Genomic DNA, 19,860 nt, shown 5'->3' with positions numbered 1-19,860 from the left:
TAATGAGGATTTGGGGAGGGCACTTGACCCAGCAGTTAAGACAACACTTAGGACACCTGCATCCTTCCTCCACTTCCAATGCAGATTCTAGCTAATTGAAGCAGATAATGTTCAAGTATGTGTCCCTGGCACCAATGTGGGGAGACCTGAATTGGGTTCCAGGTTCCTGGCTTCAGCCTGGCCCAGCCCTGGCTGTTGCAGATGTTTGGGGAATGAACGAACAGAGAGAAGATCTCTCATCTCTATATTTATCTCTACCTTTCAAGTAAAATGGAAATCAAGTTCTTTAAGTAAAATAAAAACAATGAGGGGACTGGGCACTATGCTGCAGCAGGTTAAACCTCCACTTTTAATACCAGCATACCATATGAGAGTGTTGATTCAAGTCCCAGCTGCTCTGCTTCTGATTCAGCTTCCTGCTAATGCTCCCGGGAAAGCAGCAGATGACGGCCCAAGTGTTTGGGTATCTGCCATACATGTGGGAGACCAGGATGGAGTAATCTTGGCTCCTAGCTTCAGCCTAGCCCAGACCTGGCTGTTGCAGCCATTTGGGGAGTGAACCAGTGGTGAGAAGAATTCTGTCTCTTCTCCTGCCCCATCCTCCTCTACCTTTCAAATAAATAATCTTTATTTAAAAATAATGAGGGACAGAGCTGGTGCTGTGGCACAGCGGGTTGAGGCCCTGGCCTGGGGCACCAGCATCCTATATGGCCACAGGTTCTAGTCCTGGCTGCTCCTCTTCCAATCCAGCTCTCTGCTATGGCCTGGGAAAGCAGTGGAAGGTGGTCCAAGTGCATGGGGCCCTGCACTAGCGATGGGGACCCAAAGGAAGCTCCTGGCTCCTGGCTTCGGATCAGCAGAGCTCCGGCCATTGCGGCCTTCTGGGGAGTGAACCAGCAGATGGAGAACCTCTCTGTGTCTGCCTCTCTCTGTAACTCTTTCAAATAGTAAAATAAATCTTTAAAAAAAAAAAAAGAGTGGCTGGCGCTGTGGTGTAGAAGGTAAAGCCTCCGCCTGCAGCACTGGCATCCCATATGGGCAGCAGTTTGAGTGCTAGTCGCTCCACTTCTGATCCAGCTCCTTGCTAATGGCCTGGGAAAGCAGCAAGACGGCGGAAGTGCACTGGAAAAAGCTCCTTCCTAGCTTCGGATCGGCCCAGCTCGGCCACTGTGGCTATCTGGAGAATGAACCAGCAGATGGAAGACCTCTCTCTCTTTCTCCCTCTCTCTGTAATTCTGCCTTTCAAATAAATAAATCTTTAAAAAAAAAAAAAAAAAACTATTTTCAGGGCCAGCATTGGCTTAGCAGTTAAAGCCACTGCCTGCAATGCCAGCATCCCATGTGGGTGCTGGTTTGTGTCCCAGCTGCTCCACTTCCGCTCCAGCTCCCTGCTGGTGGCCTGGGAAAGTAGTGGAGGAGGGCCCAGGTGCACAGGCCCTGCTCCCATGTGGGAGAATGGCAGAAAAGCTTCTGGCTCCTGGCTTCCACCTGGCCCAGCAATGGCCATCTAAGGAGTGAACCAGTGAATGAAAGATCTCTGTCTCTCCCTCTTTAGAGAGACTTTCAAATGAATAATAATAAATTTTCAAAAAATAAGTATTTTAAAAAAATGAAAAATAAACTTTTTTCAGAACACTAATACCTATGATACAATGGACTTTTTAAAACTGAAGGGACATGAGAGATCAATTTAACTCCTTATTTGATAAATATGGGGAATCTGAAACCAGCAGCTGTTTGTAAATTGCAGAGTGACAAACCTGATTTCTTAGCTTCAATGTGTGCTTCCTTTATGCCATGTTTTATCCTGTGATTTTTTTTTTAAATCTCCAATAGTGGTCTTTAGGCAATTAGACAATTCATTGAACTTTTTAAATGAAATTAGTTTCATAATTTAACAAAATGCTTAACTCTTTCAGAGCCAAATAAGAAATGCAGACTTTCTGACTAGAAGGAACTAGATACATAGATCATGGAGACTAAACTGAAATTTTAGTCACAGACTTGTTTGCACAGAGTAAACCGGAACATCAACCATCCCATGACTAAAGCAACACTTTCACATCCCACAGAATCATTCCAACATTCCAGAATGTTCTCCTTACATCAGCCTAACTGACTGCCCTTATGGATAAAGTCTGTAAAAATCTAAGCAAATGACATTGCTATGAACACCTGTGATTTCTGACATATTCCTAGTGGATTTCAGAATCCAGACTAGACTTCTGTGATATAAATGTTGATGTTGTTTCTGGATCATTCTAAAAATTCTACGCTTCACCACTAGTTACAACTTTACTCCAAAGCAAGCCATTTTTTCATCACATTCTTTGAAAATTCACCATAAATTTCACGTTTTTACTTTTACTAATCACCAAGAAAAGAAATTATCTTCAGCGAAGTACTCTTTATAGTCATTCTCCTTGAGGAAGTATTTCTGTCTACATCTTTCTACCCTCATAGCTAACCATGTAGTTAAGATTTTTCAGGTAGGAGAAAGGGAAAAATCATATGAGGCATCTTTATGTGGGGCCGAAAGATCTTGCCCACTGCCATTTTCTTCCAGTGGTTTTACAGTAATATTTTGTTTCCATCTTTAATTCTTTTAGAATTTTTATTCGGGTAAGGTAGAGATCCATCTTTTTTTTTTCAACCAGGTAGTCAACTGCCCCAGTATCACTTGTTAAGAAACTATCTTTGCATTCACTGATTAGAAACGCCACCTTCGCCATATACTAAATCCTCACGAACACAGCATTACTGGGCTCCACAGAATCCATTCTCCTGCACCGCGTTGAATTCTTCCACCAACGGCGCGATGGTCTACCAGTGAAACTAAAGCACACATACGAACAGGTAAGTCTCAGTATCTTTTTTTAAAGTTTTTTGGACTACTCACATTCACTTTTCTTAGACCAAATTCACTCCTTTCTCCTAAAGAGAGAGAGAGAGAGAGAGGAAGAGGAAGAGGAAGAGGAAGAGGAAGAGGAAGAGGAAGAGGAAGGAAGGAAGGAAGGAAGGAAGGAATCTGCTGAATTTTTAACCAGAATTCCATTAAGTTTACGGATAAACTTCTTTAAATGCTACTTTTGGCCGGCGCCGCGGCTCACTAGGCTAATCCTCCACCTTGCGGCACCGGCACACCAGGTTCTAGTCCCGGTCGGGGTGCCGGATTCTGTCCCAGTTGCCCCTCTTCCAGGCCAGCTCTCTGCTGTGGCCAGGGAGTGCAGTGGAGGATGGCTCAAGTCCTTGGGCCCTGCACCCCATGGGAGACCAGGAAAAGCACCTGGCTCCTGCCATCGGATCAGTGCAGTGCGCCGGCCGCAGGGCGCCGGCCGCGGCGGCCATTGGAGGGTGAACCAACGGCAAAGGAAGACCTTTCTCTCTGTCTCTCTCTCTCACTGTCCACTCTGCCTGTCAAAAAAAAAAAAAAAAAAATGCTACTTTTACAGCATTGAGAGTTCCCAACAATTAATAAGCAGATACAAAGTTCCCAACACACACACACACACACACAAATACATGTATATACAGTCTTTAATGTGACTGTGGCAGGCACCCTGGTGCCACACAAGAGAATTTCCTTATTTATAAAATATATTTCCATTCTTAAATCACAACACACACGTTAGCGCTACAGGGGCATTACCAATCACTTAACACCACTGTAAGTCCATCACTTCAAAATTAAACAGATTATACTTTTACATGCAACATATTCATAAAAGTGCTATCTGTATCACATAAAAGCCAAAGAAGTGGGCCACATTAATTGAAGACTGTTTTGAATCAGAGAATCCTTTCAGAATGAAATTCATAATTGGGCTTAAAGAAACAGAAAACACTGGGAACCTTAACCGCACACCCCTGGGCCATTCCCAAGTACTCTTAGACACCCACGCTTTCGAGGTGCAGGCACTGTTACGGCGGCGGCGTTGTCCAGGGTCCAAAGCTCACAGTGCCAAATCATTCCTTCCCCAAACGTCTCATCACATTAAGAACACAAATCCAACATCCATCCTCAAGCGCAAGAAGCCTGAAACCCAATTCTCAAGCCGGCCTGCCCACCCGATCACCTGTGGAGCTTCCAGAACTGTGGTCGGGTTCCGCGTGGGAGGCCTCTTCAGCACTGCAGCCGCGCTGGGCACTTCGATTTCTAAAGCTGCAGTAAGTTCTATTCTCAGCCAGAATTAAGAACTACTATTTTTAAATATTCAACATAAGCAAAGATCCATAGTATTCCTACATATGGAAGTGGAGGAGGGGGCAGGGGGACTGGCTAAAGAAAGCATCCTACTCAGTATAGCAACATTCACCACTGATTATACAGAGAACCCTGTATAACAGAGAAGTCTCAGAACAGAACAAAACACTGAAACACAGCTTTCCACCGTGCAGGGGGATGGCGCCCTGATGAAATGTGAAACGACTTTCCCTTTCTCTGCCTTGAAAGCAACCTCTACCCTCCTTCTCCTACCAAGAGAAGAGACAGCTGACCTTCACTTTGAAAATGGGCAACACCACAAAGAATTTAAATGCTACTTTATTCCATGAAACACAGGGGCACACACACAGACATAAAAATAGATTAAAAGGGAGATTAATGATTTGTCTGAGACATCATGCACTCACATGAAATTTTAGTCAGAGAATTGCTGACAACCACAGGCACACCTTAAGCACCCTCTAAAAGGTGCACAAAATCAAAGGAAGTTATACATGGAAGGAAAACACGTACAACAACAGGATTCCTAATGTCAAACATCCAAGAAAATGATCGCACTTTCTAATAACACCACACTGTGCAAAAATGAAGCCTCATGTGACTCATATTCCTGGTTTGGGTGACTCAGACGCCCATCATCCCTGGGAAAAGCACACAAAAACAGAGCACCCAGAGCCACAGAGCAAGCTGCACGTTCTGTCATTAGGGAGGGGAAAGTTGGCCTGAAACAGACCGTAATCACACAGGTGCTCGCTCTGAAGACACAGGTTCACCACACCAAACCCTCCCACAGACAGCTACTCGCCCTTGCTCCAATCTTGGCCCAGCCCATAATATTTTCTCACGTTGTGAGGTCATCTGGTGAAAGAGATGTCAAGTGGTTGCCCTCTTGACAGGAAGCGTGCCACCTGCTTGGCACAGGACACTGCATTTTCCAAAATTGGCACTGTGTTTTGCCCAATGAGAGTCCCACACTTCTCCAGGACAACAAGGAGAAGTAGGTGAGCAGAGGTAGTCATGGTTTAATGCATCAGTCTTGACAGCGCACAGCCTCACTGACATCTTTTCTTAGACATGCGGCCCAAATCAAATGATAAAATTCCCTGACCATACAGAACCTTTATGTCATGTGACCACAGGAAAGAACAAAATCTAAGTAGCAAATATGATTAAAAGAAACAACCGTAACCTCAAAAGACCCACAGTAAAGGATGATGTATGCTTACACACACCAACAAGCAAACGTTTGCCAAAAGATTAAAGAATAAAAATCTTCCTCTAAAGCTCTTACACATGAATGATTTTGATGCAAGCAACATGCTAGCACGTATTAAAAAAGCAGATCTTGCTCCTCGAGTATTTCGAGTAAAATCAGCCTACTGGAAAAATAAAATTTTTTAAAAAATCCTTCTTCAGTATTACTTTTAAAGTATAGCTATGGTAGAAGAAATAACTTAGCTGAATTAGCCTGCCTTTTAATATCTTAACTTTATGAAATACTTGAGACATTCTAATCTCAAAAAATAACTTTCATAAAGTAGACACAGCCAAAACACAGCATCCTTTAAGTTCATGTATATGTGTATGTGTGTATATATATAAAAGTATATAGATTTACACACACACACACACACACAGGCCTTCAAAGTGAAATAAAGATCGAAAAAATAGTACCTTATTTAAACAGCTACGAAAGCTAAATTTACACTTGGATTGTAATTTTCAGTTGTCCTCAAACCTGGGCTTCCATGAACTCTGCCTGAAGGCAATCAGCTGAGGGGAGGCGGGGAATTAGTCTGCCTAAAGAGATGGTGAAGCTCAACCCCGAATTTATTCCGTCCCACAAGTGCGCTACTCATAAAAACGTCCAGGCCGGATTACAACAGCAACAGTTCTCTCAGGGATTCTAACCCAACACCAACCTTTGTACTTTACACTTAAGGAATCTCAGACATAAACCTAGATGACTTCAGTGTGTTGGTCCAGTTGTTACATACATGCTGTTCAAAATCTCTCTCTCCTGTACTTTTTGTCCCTCTTCTTCTTCATGCTGTGCATCCTACCAGTCTGCAAGAAATCGAAAAAAAGGATCCCCAATTTCAAACATGCTACCTTTGATTCAGCATGGATTTGGGGTGTTTGGGCCTTTTTTTAAAAATTTCAAATCCAAAACATTACAAAACTGTATTTACTTCCAAATTATATTCATAACAGGTAAAAGTTAGTCATCACTTTTTCTATTTTATCTTCCCTCTTCTTATAAATATATCAGCAGGAAACAAATTATCTGCAGACAAATGCAGCCAGAGAAAAGGGCTGCAAACAACCTAGGGACACCAGCACAGCCCCGGGAGAACCAGCAGAATCCAGACCCACCCTCCCTTCCCGCTCCAGAATCTGCATGTAAATTCTGCAGGACAAAGTTCTGGAATTCACTCTCCAGGTAACTTCATTCCTTTCCATTCTTCCCTTTATTTAAAATTCTGAACAGAGATCAGGACACACCATTCAAAAGACAATGAATTCAATTTCAGCTAACCAGGGTCTACCTCAGCCACCTGAAATATACAGTGCCTAAAATCCCCCCCGGGGTGTAGGAACCTGAGCCTAGCTTAGGGATCCAAAATGAGTTGCCTAAAATCTAGTAGGTTTAAGAACCTGAATCTATCTTGGTGACCTGAAATACTGAGTGCATCACATCTCCAAGGGATGGCAGTCTGGGAAAATGTCTTCTCCCAGAAGCCTTGTACCTGAAGAGCTCTCCCCTGTGTCATTTACCTTCGGTAAGATTTTTCCTCCTGCGAATGCTCTCACCTAAACTTACGATTCCCACCATGCTCTCAAGCTGCTGTAAGTCGCAGGCTGCAGATGTACTAAGGTTTTAACGAGCTCGTTCCCTGGGTTTAGCAGGTGAAGTAGGCAGTCAGAGCTCCTGGCAAAAAGAGCATCTGCAAGTGGTTTTCCAGGGATCACTTCGCAGAAGAGAAACATCGCCAAAGAGGAAAGGGCTGCAAAGCCAACATCAATACTCCTCATACCCAGGAGTCAGACACCGGCCTGGCAACCCGAACAGTGACCCAAGCGTCCAGGGGACTGATTTTCTGGACGTGAGAGGGAACACCGAACGCTTCCGCTCGTCACACACTACCCGATTTTTACCCGTCACTGAGCAAAGGGCACGTCTAATCCAGCAAAACCAAAAACAAAAAGTCCTTTCCCTCAAGGAGGGCAGCGGCCGGGAGTCCCTGGCAGGGGCTGGGATTGCAGGAGGGGGAGGGGGCGTGGAATAAAGGAGAGGCAGCGGGGGTTCTTCCACTGGGCCCCCACACAAGCCACTGCGGCGAGAAAACGAGGGGGACAGGGGACGATGTTTCGCTGGGGGACAAAACCGAGTGAAACCGGCTCCAGGAAGGCACGCACACACGCGCGCGCGCACACACACACACACACACACACCCGCGGAGCCCTGCGCGCCAGGACGCGAACCCGGGTGCAGAGAGAAAGCGCTAGCGGCTGGTTACCTTGGGATGGAAGGCAAGGGGACAACAGGGATACAGAGTTCTGCAGAGGAGGAGGGGAGAGGAGGAGGAGGCAGGGTCTCCGCTAAGTGCGAAACCAGGGATGAAGACAGGCAAACAGCAGGACCCAGGCCTCTCCGGGCCAAAAAGGCGTGGCCAGGAATCCAGATCAAACGCTGGTCTTTCTGAGACGCCAGGGCAAGTGCACGGGCATCCCTCCTGCCAGCCCCCGGCAGGCCCGTCCAAGGGCCACCCCGCGAAGCACCTGGAGGCCCGAGGGGCCCTCCGCAGGGCCGCCGGCCCGCGCCCACCCCTGCCCCTGCCCCCACCCCCCGCAGTGCTCTTACCTCCACACCTGCCCCATCTGCAGCAGGTGGATGACCGACTGCCAGATCCACACGGAGAGGCGGCACAGGCGCTGCGCCCCCGGCGTGGCCGAGCCCCCCGCGCCCGGGCCGCCGCGGGCCGCGCCGTGGCCGTAGCCGGCCCCCATCATGGGGGGGCCCCGGCTGCTGAGCCCCTCCACGGCGCCCAGCCCGCCGCCCGTGTAGTCCTGCACGAACCAGCGGAAGCTCAGGCTCTGCACCAGCAGCGACGGCACCAGCACGAAGAAGAGGGTCAGCCCGAAGTAGCCGTAGTCCCCCTTGCGGTAGTAGTCGAGGGCCAGCCACAGGTCGGTGCCCACGTCCCCGAAGAAGACCAGCAGCGCCAGCACGATCCACAGGCAGTCGAGCCACGGCCGCTCCACCTGCGGCGGCGGCGGTTGCGGCCGCGCGGCCGAGGGCGTCGGGGGTTGGCGGCCGGCGGCCGCGGGCGGCTGCAGCGGCTGGTCCCCCCCGTCGGCGGCGGCGGCGCTGCGGCGCGGCTTCTTGCCCAGGAGGGAGCGCAGGCAGGCGGAGCGGCAGCCCCAGTAGCACGAGGAGGTGTTGCAGCAGTGGCAGATGTGCAGCGAGCTGCTCTCGCCGGGCTCGCTGCCGTCGCCGCCGCCGCCGCAGCCGCCTCCCCCGGGCTCCCCGTCCTCCTCGCCGCCGCTGCCCACCGCCTCGTCCAGGTTGTGCAGCTGGGCGAAGCCCACCCCCACGCCACCGCCATCGGATTTCGCCGCCATCTTGACTCTCTTCCCAGCTCCGGAGGTTGGGGGGGGAGGGACGGGTAGGGGGGAAGAAGGCAGGGAACGGGGAGGGGGGGAAACGAATGGAGAGGAAGGGGGGCGGGGAAGAAGCGGGGGAGCAAACGAACGAGGGGGGAGTGGGCCAGGGAACCCCCTCCGCTTCCGGGTAGTTGGCGTCACTTCCGGGCGAGCCCCCCAATCGCACGGCGCCCGCTTCTCCCCAGCCCTACCCTCCCGGCCAAGATGGCCGCCCTCCTGTGCCTCAGCTGCTGGGCGGGGGACCGGGGGGTTCTCCCCGCCAGGGCTCCCCTTCCCCTCTTCCGTTGACCCCGAAACCCATCAGGTTGACCCCTCGGCGTTTCAGAATCCCGCTGGGCCGAGTGAGGCGGTCCAAAGTGATCCCTGGAGGGGGCAGTGCCAGACGTTTTGGGGTCCCCTTCCTCAGCGTCGCAGCTCACAGCTTTCCTCCTGGAGAAACGCCCCCTAACACCCTCCCGGCTGCTGGCGGAGGGGCGGGACCTCTGAGGGAAGGGGCGGAGCCAGTGCAAAGCAGGTGATTATGTGTCACTTCCGGGAGATAGGATGACCTCATTGTGTAGTTAGACTCTTCCCCCCCCCCCCCATCAAAATGGCTGTGTCTCACCTCTTTGGCTGTGTCTTTTATTTTTTATTTTAAGTTTCACTCTTACTGTTTTCTCCTTTTGAGGGGCTCTAAGAATTACTTAAGTCAGTCTGGATTCCCACAGATAACTGATTCTCCCTTCTAATTAGACACCTCTCCTCATAGATTACCTCTGTAGACCCCTGATTTTCTTGTCACTGACAACTTTCCCATCTTTTGGAATAAAGTTTGCACCATTCCCTTTTAAAAACTCCAGGCAAAAATCAGTCAGAAATCAGTCTGGTTGTGTCTTGCATGTAGGAGTGAGGATTGAAATGAGATCTGGTGACCTTGAATGTAGTTCCTGCACTGTTGAAATAAATGTCTACCACCTTTGTTCTTGAAGTGTGCAGTTTTCAAATTTCTTGACCTTTCTTTGGAAAATTCAGAACCTGCATGGATCAGGCTATTCAAATGTGTGAAGATTGCCTTTTAGAATTTTTCTGGTGCTAACGCTGTGTGGGTAAACGTGGCTTTAAATGAGTGAAAATGTTATCAATGTGCTATGTCATTAAAGTAGGTGCAGGCTACACTACACAGCTAACAAATTACAGAAGTGAAGCAGCACTGAATGGATTTGAATTATAATGACCTCCCAGAGAAAGTCTATTTGAAACCAGATAGAGCAAGCTGTGTGGTCACAACTGTCGCTAATCAGAGGAAACAAACAGCTTGAAGTTAAAAACAAGAAAGGAAAAAAAAAAAACAGATTTTTCTCACTGACCTCCCCACATTTTTTAACTTACTTTTCTGATTCTGTCTACTTCTTTCAGTAAAATCTTCTAATAAATGCCAATAACGTTCTTTTGACTGTTAGAAGAACAAATTAGGTAATATTTGCAGGACATTGAGGCTCTGTGGAAGCAGAGTGGCTTTGACAACTTTAATGGTTGCTTTGACGCGTCTGATATTTAGCCCTGTAGCACCTGGTGAAGTTTTAGAGTGGCAGGGCAAGGTGGAGACACCACGTTAGAGAATGTGCTCTTTCATGGGTATATGTGCCAAGGTAAGACCTATAAACACTTTAGTCATGGAGAATTCTTATGCTGGACATTTGAAGAGGAGAAACAGTGATCTCAAAATCTACTTTTGGCAACTAGTCACATTGTATTTAATACTATGATTTAATTCCTACCCTGATGGTAGTAAAACACATCAAGCAGGTAAGGATTATTTCAACATATGTATAGGATTCTGTTTCTTTACTGAATTTGAATAGATAACACCTCAGATGGCACAAGTGTAGAGTGGGACTCCCTGGGTTTGGATCCCGGTTGCACTAAAAGAAAACTATGAATATTGGAGCAAGAGAAACTCTTTAAACTTCAGTTTCTTTTTTCAAGTAATGGGGATAATAGCAGTGCCTTCTTTGAAAAGTTGCTGGGTGTATTAAAGGTAAAAATCTATTCCAGGTTATCAATGTGATACCTGCTAGGTAGCAAGTACTAAATATATAATAGCTGCTATAATTATTATTCCTAGTGTTATTATTGTTATGTTTGCATAATACCAACATATATGTACTTAAATTACATCACTGAGTAGATTTGTTATCGCTAATAAGAGAAAGCAGGTTGAAATACTACTAGGAAATAGGTATAATTAATTTGTACTTTTAAGTATACTTTATTAAGTAGTGAGGCTACAGAATGAGATAGAAAAGCAAGTAGTAATGGCATATTTATGATTCATATTTCTGGTTGCCTTGAAATAGCATAACCTAGTGAAATTAGCTAAGTAAATTACACTCACCATACAAATTGATAAATGAGATTGAGTCCAAAGTATCACAATTGAAATTTCGAGAAGATATGTAAGATTCACAGACTGTCAAGTGCTTTCAACTTCACATTACCATTTCAGCAATTTTATTCTTCTGTCTTCTTTAAAAAGGCATATATTGAAGAACCCAAAAGTTCTAAAATTAAAATCAGGTACGGACGGTGCCACGGCTCAATAGGCTAATCCTCCACCTGCGGCGCCGGCACACTGGGTTCTAGTCCCGGTCGGGGTTCCGGATTCTTTCCCGGTTGCTCCTCTTCCAGACCAGTTCTCTGCTGTGGCCTGGGAAGGCAGTGGAGGATGGCCCAAGCACTTGGGCCCTGCACCCCATGGGAGACCAGGAGAAGCACCTGGCTCCTGCCTTCGGATCAGCGCGGTGCGCCGGCCGTGGCAGCCATTGGAGGGTGAACCAACAGCAAAAGGAAGACCTTTCTCTCTGTCTCTCTCTCTCACTATCCACTCTGCCTGTCAAAAAAAAATCAGGTACAATGATCATAAACCTGTCAATAAGACTCATTGAAAGGTTAGCAAAAGTTTGGACTGTGCTACGTGTGGTATTTATTTTTACCTAGAACAAGTACTGCAAGTAAGTGCTCCAAGTAAACCCAGCACTTAGCACAATGCTGAACACATAGTGGGCACTCAATAAATACTGATTGAGGGAGTGAGTTAATTAAATTAATTTTCCAGATAACTGGTATTTACCCTTTCCAGTGCCAAAAATGTATTTTACATTTTGCAGTGTAAGTCTTCACAAAACTCAATGCCATATTGCAGAGGTACCTCAAAACTTTAGTCAAGGTCTGGCACCTGTGACATGAGCATCCCATTTGAACATCAATTCAAGTCCCAGCTGCTCCACCTCCATCCAGCTCCCTGCTAATGTGACTGGGAAAGCAGAAGATGGCCCACGTGCTTGGGCCTCTGCCACTGAGGAGATCTGGATGTACTTCCTGGCTCCCAGCTCCTGTTTCAGCCTGGCCCAGCCCTGCCATTGCAGCCATTTGGGGAGTGAACTGGCAGATGGAAGACTCCATCTCTCTCTCTCTCCCTCTCTCACTGTAACTCTGCTTTACAAATAGAGCCTTAACAAAGAGAAACTTTAGTTAAACAGAGGAGGAAAATAAATTTAAAAAAAAAGCATTGCTCACTGGTCTGCTTTCTGTACATCAAGCAGACAGTTAATCTTTTGTTTTCAATATTCACTTATTTGAGAGGCAGAGTGACAGAGATTTTCCATCTGCTAGTTCACTCCCCTAATTGCTGCAACTGCCAGAGCTGGGCCAGGCTGAAGTCAAGAGCCAGGAACTCCATTCTGGTCTCCGGTGCCGGTGGGGGTGGCAGGGACCCAAGTACTTGAGTCATCTCCTACTGCCTTCCCAGGTGCATTAACAGGAAGCTGGATCTGAAGTGGAGCAGCCAGGACTCCAACCAAACTGGCATTCTGAGATGGAATGCTGGCATCAGGAGCAGAGGCCTAACCTGCTTCCCTACAGTCAGTCTTTTCTGAACTTTTTCTTCACACTCTGAGCTAGAGGGAGCCTCATGCGACAGGCTCTGATTATCTATGTGCCTGCCCCCACCTGCTGGGCACCTTTGTTGGTAAAGATTTATTTATTTATTTGAAAGGCAGAGTTACAGAGAGACAGGAGCAGAGAGAGAGAGAGAGAGAGAGAGAAGTCTTCCATCCTCTGGTTTACTCCCCAAGTGGCCGCAATGGCCAGAGCTATGCCAATCCAAAGCCAGGAGCCCGGAGCTTCTTCCAGGTCTCCCACACAGGTGCAGGACCCCAAGGACTTGGGTTATCTTCCACTGCTTTCCCAGGACATGGCAGAGAGCTGGATCAGAAGTGGAGCAGCCAGGACTCAAACTGGCACCCATATGGGATGCTGGCACTGCAGGTGGCAGCTTTACCCACTACACCATTACACCACTACACCGGCCCCTGTGGGAATTTTTTAAAATAAATTTCTGCTTTGGCTAGTTCAATCAATTAACAACTTTGGTCCCTTTACTTCCACTCCAATATAGCTGAGAAGCCAAATTACAAAGCATGTTGGAAGTACATGTAAATAAAACCAAATAGATTTTTAGGGCCTTTTCTATGAGTAAAGTAAGACAGCTCTAACATAATTTTAGTTCTTTAGGAGTATTGGGGGGAGGGGGTTTATTCCTAACTTTCCGAAGTTGGGGCTGGTATTGTGGTATTGTGGTACAGCAGGTTAAGCCGCTGCCTGTGACACTGGCATTCCATATCTGAACGTGAGTTCAAACCCTGGCTGCTCCGCTTCCAATACAGCTCCCTGCTAATGCACCTGGGAAAGCAGCAGCAGATGGCCCAAGTACTTGGACCTCTGCACCCACCTGGGAGACCTGGACGGAGTTCCAGACTCCTGGGTTTGGCTCAGCCCCAACCGTGGTGGTCATTTGGGGGGGGGGGGTGTAAACCAGCAGGTGGAAAGGTGGAAGACCTCTTCCACTCTTTCTTTCCCTCTGTCATTCTGTCCTTCAAATAAATAAAATCTTTTTTAAAGGGTAAAGTTATTTATGAAGCACTCTCCAAAATATTCTTTTTAATCTTACGACATTCAAAAGCAACATGAGGATTAGTATCCCCCCCCCTTTTTTTTAATTATTAAAACAGCCTCATGTGTGGCAAATAACTTACCAAGAGTCATCCCTGGAGAGGCAGGGCTGCCATCAGGATCCAATTCCAAATCCTGTGCCACCTACTCTACCATCAGCCTGGGCCAGCCAGCTACAGACACCTCTAAATGAAGTCAGTGTTATGGTGCTAGTCTCCAGAGGACCCTTCTCACCATGCAGATGTGCGTCTGGGAGACAGAACACTTGAATTCCAATACGGGAATAAGCCTGCACAAGAGCACTGTCAAAGGGCTTTCTCATACATTCTTCACAAGGTTTCCCTAATTGGAGCCTGGGTAAAGCTTCAAAACAGTAGGTGAATGTCATCCTCATCACTTCTATGCCCTGTGTCTTACTGAGTTCTATAGAAATAGGACTTCTTTGAGTACTGTGGAGTAAGCTCATAGAATCCATTATTCCTAGAAGTTATGCTGCTGTATTTGATGTTAAGAATTCAAGTACTAGTAAGCACTCTCTTACAGTGTTGCCAGTGGTACAAAATGGTACAATCTACAAAAGGAAATCTGACACAATCAAAACACAAATGCAGTTATCCTCTGAGGCAGCAGTCCCTCTTATGGGAATTTACTCTGCAAATAAGTATGCATGTGTCAGGAATTACATGTGTGCAAGGATGCTCATTGTAGCATTATTTATAAATGGGGGGAAATACCCAAATGTCAGCCTAACGGGGGAACTTCCACATGCAGAACACAACCTCATGAGGTTGGAAAATGGTAGTTTTCATTTTAAGGATATAGAAAGATTTGCAGTATGCTTTGTTAAAAGGAGCAAGGTGAAAAACAATAGTGCATGCTATGTTTTCTGTTAATAAGGGGGAAATGGCAAGTTATTCTATTCCTTTTGCTTATATTTGCATAAAACAGCTCTGAAAAGAGACCCCAGAAACAAAGTGATCTCCTATAAGGTGGTGGTAGAGAAATGGTGTGAATAGGGGTGGCAGGGATGGGATGGGAGAAGCATAATAAATGTTCAGGGAAGTAGAGGGGAAATGTACGCACCATGCAGTGTTGTAGCAGTAGCTGGGAACAAACGGGTAGGTCCATCTATATTCCCTAACAGTTTAACCCACTGAGTAGAATTTTTTTATCATTTTTGTTTATTAAGATATAGTCATATGAGGGACTGGCGCTATGGTGTAGCGGGTAAAAGCTGTCAGCTGCAGTGCCGACATCCCATATGGGCACCAGTTGAGTCCCCGCTGCTCCACTTCCCATCCTGCTCTCTGCTATGGCCTGAGAAAACAGTAAAGGATGGCCTAAGTCCTTGGGCCCCTGCAACCCTTGTGGGAGACCTGGAAGAAGCTCCTGGCTCCTGGCTTCAGATCAGCGCAGCTCCAGCCATTGCGGCCATTTGGGGAGTGAACCAGCAGATGGAAGACCTCTCTCTCTCTCTCTTTCTCTCTCTGCCTCTCCTTCTCTCTCTGTGTAACTCTTTCAAATTGTAGAGGAAATACTGCTGCAACCAGAGACAAAGAAAGAAAAGCGAACCCCTCCTCCTAACACAAACCTTGAAAAGTGGCTGCACGCAATTCACTAGTGAAGCAGCTGCCTGCTGCGATCTTGTCTAGGGAGGGAAGAAGTCCTAAGTTCTGCTTCTGTAGACTCCAGTCATAAATCTGTCCTAATAAATCTGCCCCTGGTATCTCTTCTACAAACATACTAGGCCCACCGACCATCGGAAGTGTGGTCCTAAGTCACGTAGGCTGCAGTTTAAACCCACCAATGCTGTACCAGCTAAGGTGTGATGCTGATGAACCTATAAATGTTGTAAGAAACTTGGAATTGTCACTCAGTTCTCAGGAAATGATTCCAGCTGAGCCTGCTGGCATAATAAACCGCTTGATCCTCCATTGTCTCTGGTGCCTTTTTGAGTAGAGGGAGTTTTCTCATCCCAGGTTTCTGTAACAAAATAAAAGAAATAAATCTTAAAAAAAAAAAAAGATATAGTCATATGAGGCCAGTGTTCTGGCATCCCAGTTCAAGTTCCAGCTGCTCAGATTCCTGTACAGCTTTCTGCCAATGTACCTGGGAAGGCACTGGAAGATGACCCAAGTCCTTGGGCCCTTGCCACCTGTGTGAGAGACCAGGAAACCTGGCTCCTGGCTTCAGCTTGGCCCAGGCCAGCTGTAGGACCATTTAGGAAATGAACCCATGGATGGAAGATATCTCTCTCTCTCCACTCCTCTACTCTCTCCCCCTTCCCAATCTCTCTGATGTTATGTGTTTCAAATAAATAAATCCTTTTTTTTTGAAAAAACTATTTACAGCTGTGTATTTATTTGAAAGGCAGAGATCTCTGTAACTCTGCCTTTCAAATACAATAAATAAATCTTTAAAAAGGAAAGAGAAAGAGAGGAAGGAAGGAAGGAAGGAAGGAAGGAAGGAAGGAAGGAAGGCAGGCAAGCAAGCAGGCAGGCAGAGAAACAGAGAAAGAGCTTCTGCCCACTGATTCTCTCCCTAAATGCCTACAACAGCCAGAGCCAAGAGCCCAGAACTCCATTTGGTTTCTGATGTGGTTGGCAGTGGCCCAAATATTTGAAGCATCCCCACCTGCTGCCTCCCAAGGTGGGCACTAACAGGTGCTGAATGAGAAGCAGAGTAACCAGGCAGTTCAATATGAGATTCAAGAACCCCAAGCAATGACTTAACCACTGCACCCCACTCCTGCCCCTGTGAGTTGATTTAAATAAACCCTTCTTGAGCATCCTTATATTTTTATCCACTGTATTGTCTAAGTAAAGACAATGAACTTCATGAGCTAATTTCCCAAAGAACATAGTACAGTGTAACTTCACACTACATATGCTTAGCTTACAGGAAATCAATTGTTCATGGGCAACCAAAAGAAAATAAGGAGCAAGCGATAACAAATGAAAGCCCATGAGACCTCCTGGGATCGTGTCTGGAGAGTGGCCCGTCTTCTGCCAGCTTCAGAAGCGGGAGGGAAAGCAAGGCTGCAGAGGCACCCATTCCATTCCCAGCTTGTTCAGTAGCTGGTGATTGGAAGACCCTCTGCACCAGGACCAGCCCAGCAGGAGAGGCCATCTTTGGGAGTCTAAGCTAACTTGGGTCTGCTGCTTCCTTTAAAGGCATCATGGCCGCCCTCGGATCCCTGGTGAAGCCCAAGATGGTCAAAAAGAGGACCAAGAAGTTCATCTTCCACCAGTCCGACCGATATGTCAAGATTAAGCGTAACCGGCAGAAACCCAGAGGTATTAACAGCAGGGTGCGGAGAAGATTCAAGGGCCAGATCTTGATGCCCAACACTGGTTATGGGAGCAACAAGAAAACCAAGCACATGCTGCCCAGTGGCTTCCGGAAGTTCCTGGTCCACAACGTCAGGGAGCTGGAGGTGCTGCTGATGTGCAACAAATCGTATTGTGCAGAGGTTGCTCACAATGTTTCCTCCAAGAACCGCAAAGCCATTGTGAAGAGAACGGCCCTGCTGGCCATCAGTCACCAACCCCAACGCCAGGCTGCGCAGTGAAGAAAATGAGTAGACAGCTCGGGTGCACATTTTATTTGTGTTTAAATAAAACCTTGAAAACTGGGAAAGAAGGAAGGAAGGAAGAAAAGAAAGAAGGGGGGAGGGAGGGGAGAGAGAGGGAGGGAGGGAGGAAGGAAAGCCTATGGTCCATTTTGGATAATGAGCTTTCAGTTTATGCCCTTGAGGTTGTGAGTGAGTGGGAAGTGGAAATATGCTACTTACTCAGAACTCTGTTCCTTAGTTTCTCATGGCATTGTCTTGCAAGGCAAAGTGTGATTCTAGAATTAAAGATCTGTCTTTAGACCTGTATTAAAGACCTGGCCGTTTAGGTTAAGCCAAAGATACAAAATTTGATCAGATGCTAACTAGTTGGTCTTTGGCAAAATGATACAATGTCTCAAAATGCAAGGAAAAGTTTGGGAATACCCAGTTCTTATGGGTAGTTCTAACCTTAGAGCCTACATTTCCATCAACACCCACCAGGAATGTGAACCCCCACAGTGGTGTCTCCTTAAGTTTTAGATACTAGTCTCCTAATTAGCATATTTCAGAACTGTCAAAAACAATTCAATAAGTCTAAGTATGGAAGCTGGAACAAAAGTGGACACGTAGGTGCTCTGAGCTGACTGATTAACTGGTGTCTATTATAAACCAATATTTTTTAGTTCTATATTTATTTAGTGGAGACAGGGAGAAGCTAATTTTCTTTTGACAAAAATAATTTTCTTTTTTTTTAACTTTTTTTTTTTTGACAGGCAGAGTGGACAGTGAGAGAGAGAGAGAGAGAGAGACAGAGAGAAAGGTCTTCCTTTACCGTTGGTTCACCCTCCAATGGCCAATGGCCAATGGCCGCTGCAGCTGGTGCACCACTCTGATCCGAAGCCAGGAGCCAGGTGCTTACTCCTGGTCTCCAATGCGGGTGCAGGGCCCAAGCACTTGGGCTATCCTCCACTGCACTCCCGGGGCCACAGCAGAGAGCTGGCCTGGAAGAGGGGCAACCAGGACAGAATCCGGTGCCCCGACCAGTACTAGAACCTGGTATGCCGGCACTGCAGGCAGAGGATTAGCCTATTGAGCTGCGGCGCCAGCCAAAAATCATATTCTGAAACATTATTTTTTTTGTAACCCAAACAGAATCAGCCTGTTTTTAAAATTGGTTTGAGGAACTGGCGCTGTGGCAGAGTGGGTAAAGCCCATATGGGTGAAAGTTGGAGTCCTGGCTGCTCCACTTCCAATCCAGCTCTCTGCTATGACCTTTGAAAACAGTAGAAGGTGGCCCAACTGCTTGGTCCCCTGCATCTGCGTGGGAGACCCAGAAGAAGCTCCAGGCTCATGGCTTCAGATTTGCCCAGCTCCAGCCATTGTGGCCATTTGGGGAGTGAACCAGTGGATAGAAGACATCTCTCTCTCTTCCCTTCTACCTCTGTAACTGTGGGGAGCAACTCGGACTAGACTGTTACTGGAATTAAGACTTATTCTATGCATCTGCTCTCCCACAATATGGCGCTGGGAGAGGAGTAAACAGCTTCTACGCAGCTGCCTCTCGCCAACTTGAGTGATGACCTGCAGGAGCTGATCCTGCTCCTGATTGGAGGAGAGCAGCGTACTCAGCGTGTGGGTAGCAGAGTTGGGATTGGTAGAAGAGGACTATAAAGGAGGAGAGAGACAACATGCACCAGGAACACCTGAGGAACATCTGAGCAGCCCCCGAGAGAGCCAGCCGGCGGTGTGCCGCTCCCCCGCGGATTTGGGGAAAGTGGCAGGGGGAACCGCCCTTCCACGGAGGTGGAAGGGTCGGTAGCCAACCCAGGAAGAACCAGCAGCAAACCCGGGAAGGGCTGAGCAGACGAAAGAACAGCGCAGGGTCCTGTGTCGTTCCTCCGTGAAGAGGGGGAGCGACATAATGGTGCCGTGACTCGGATAGGAAACCTAGGCAGGGTTTAGTGTCGTTCCTCCACGAAGAGGGGGAGCGACAGTAACTCTGTCTTTCAAATAAGTAATTAAATCATTTTTATAAAAAGAAAGTTTTAAAAACATTGGTTTAATAGTTTCTTCTTTTATATGTTTTTTTCTCTCATCAGCTATATATTATGATTTTCTAAACTAAAGCACTTTGTAGAAGTATATGTAAGGGTTTAAAACTTAGATAATAAAATGTCACTCCTTCCAAATAATCATTACTATATAACACATCATTTGTTTGTAAAATTTCAGTAGAATACCAGTATCACTTATTTTTTATTATTGTATTTTTGTGTTATTTGAGAGGCAAAGACAGAGAGGACTGGTTCACCTCCCAAATGCCTGTAACAACTGGGCCTGGGGCAGGCCAGAGCCAGGAGCAGGCACTCCATGCCGGTCTCCTACATGGATGCAAAGTCATCACCCCTGCCTCCCAGGGGATACA

At 46.8% G+C, this 19,860-nt stretch overlaps 1 protein-coding gene, 1 long non-coding RNA gene, 1 other non-coding gene and 1 pseudogene across 6 annotated transcripts in view; 2 read left to right on the top strand and 2 right to left on the bottom strand.

The window, feature by feature from the left end:
- Positions 1 to 8,084, bottom strand: part of LOC127490254 (uncharacterized) — a 96,994-nt gene extending 88,910 nt beyond the window's left edge. For 2 of the 3 annotated variants that reach the window (XR_016229899.1, XR_016229898.1), the window contains exon 1: positions 7,004 to 7,690. This is a non-coding gene — a long non-coding RNA (uncharacterized LOC127490254). Of the gene's footprint in view, positions 1 to 7,003; positions 7,691 to 7,746 lie in introns of those variants that run through there. The other variant, XR_007918096.3, reaches the window with a different exon arrangement.
- XKR6 (XK related 6) overlaps positions 1 to 9,853 on the bottom strand; it is a 330,416-nt gene extending 320,563 nt beyond the window's left edge. For both annotated transcript variants that reach the window (XM_002709441.6, XM_089327202.1), the window contains exon 1: positions 8,091 to 9,853. In XM_002709441.6, the coding sequence (XP_002709487.2) occupies positions 8,091 to 8,851 (761 nt within the window). In that variant the 5' untranslated portion in view covers positions 8,852 to 9,853. The remainder of the gene's footprint in view (positions 1 to 8,090) is intronic.
- A 6,997-nt stretch (positions 9,854 to 16,850) lies between these two features.
- On the top strand, positions 16,851 to 16,989 carry LOC127490453 (small nucleolar RNA SNORA7). Its single transcript, XR_007918402.3, has one exon. It is a non-coding gene; the product is annotated as a small nucleolar RNA SNORA7 (small nucleolar RNA).
- A 69-nt stretch (positions 16,990 to 17,058) lies between these two features.
- On the top strand, positions 17,059 to 17,466 carry LOC100346519 (large ribosomal subunit protein eL32 pseudogene; annotated as a pseudogene).
- The last annotated feature ends 2,394 nt before the right edge of the window (positions 17,467 to 19,860 follow it).

This window comes from Oryctolagus cuniculus, chromosome 2 (genome assembly GCF_051225735.1).
Source record: "Oryctolagus cuniculus isolate XC-2025 breed Fujian yellow rabbit chromosome 2, ASM5122573v1, whole genome shotgun sequence".
In the NCBI taxonomy this organism is placed as follows: domain Eukaryota; kingdom Metazoa; phylum Chordata; class Mammalia; order Lagomorpha; family Leporidae; genus Oryctolagus; species Oryctolagus cuniculus.
This window is presented reverse-complemented; position numbering and strand designations above follow the sequence as displayed.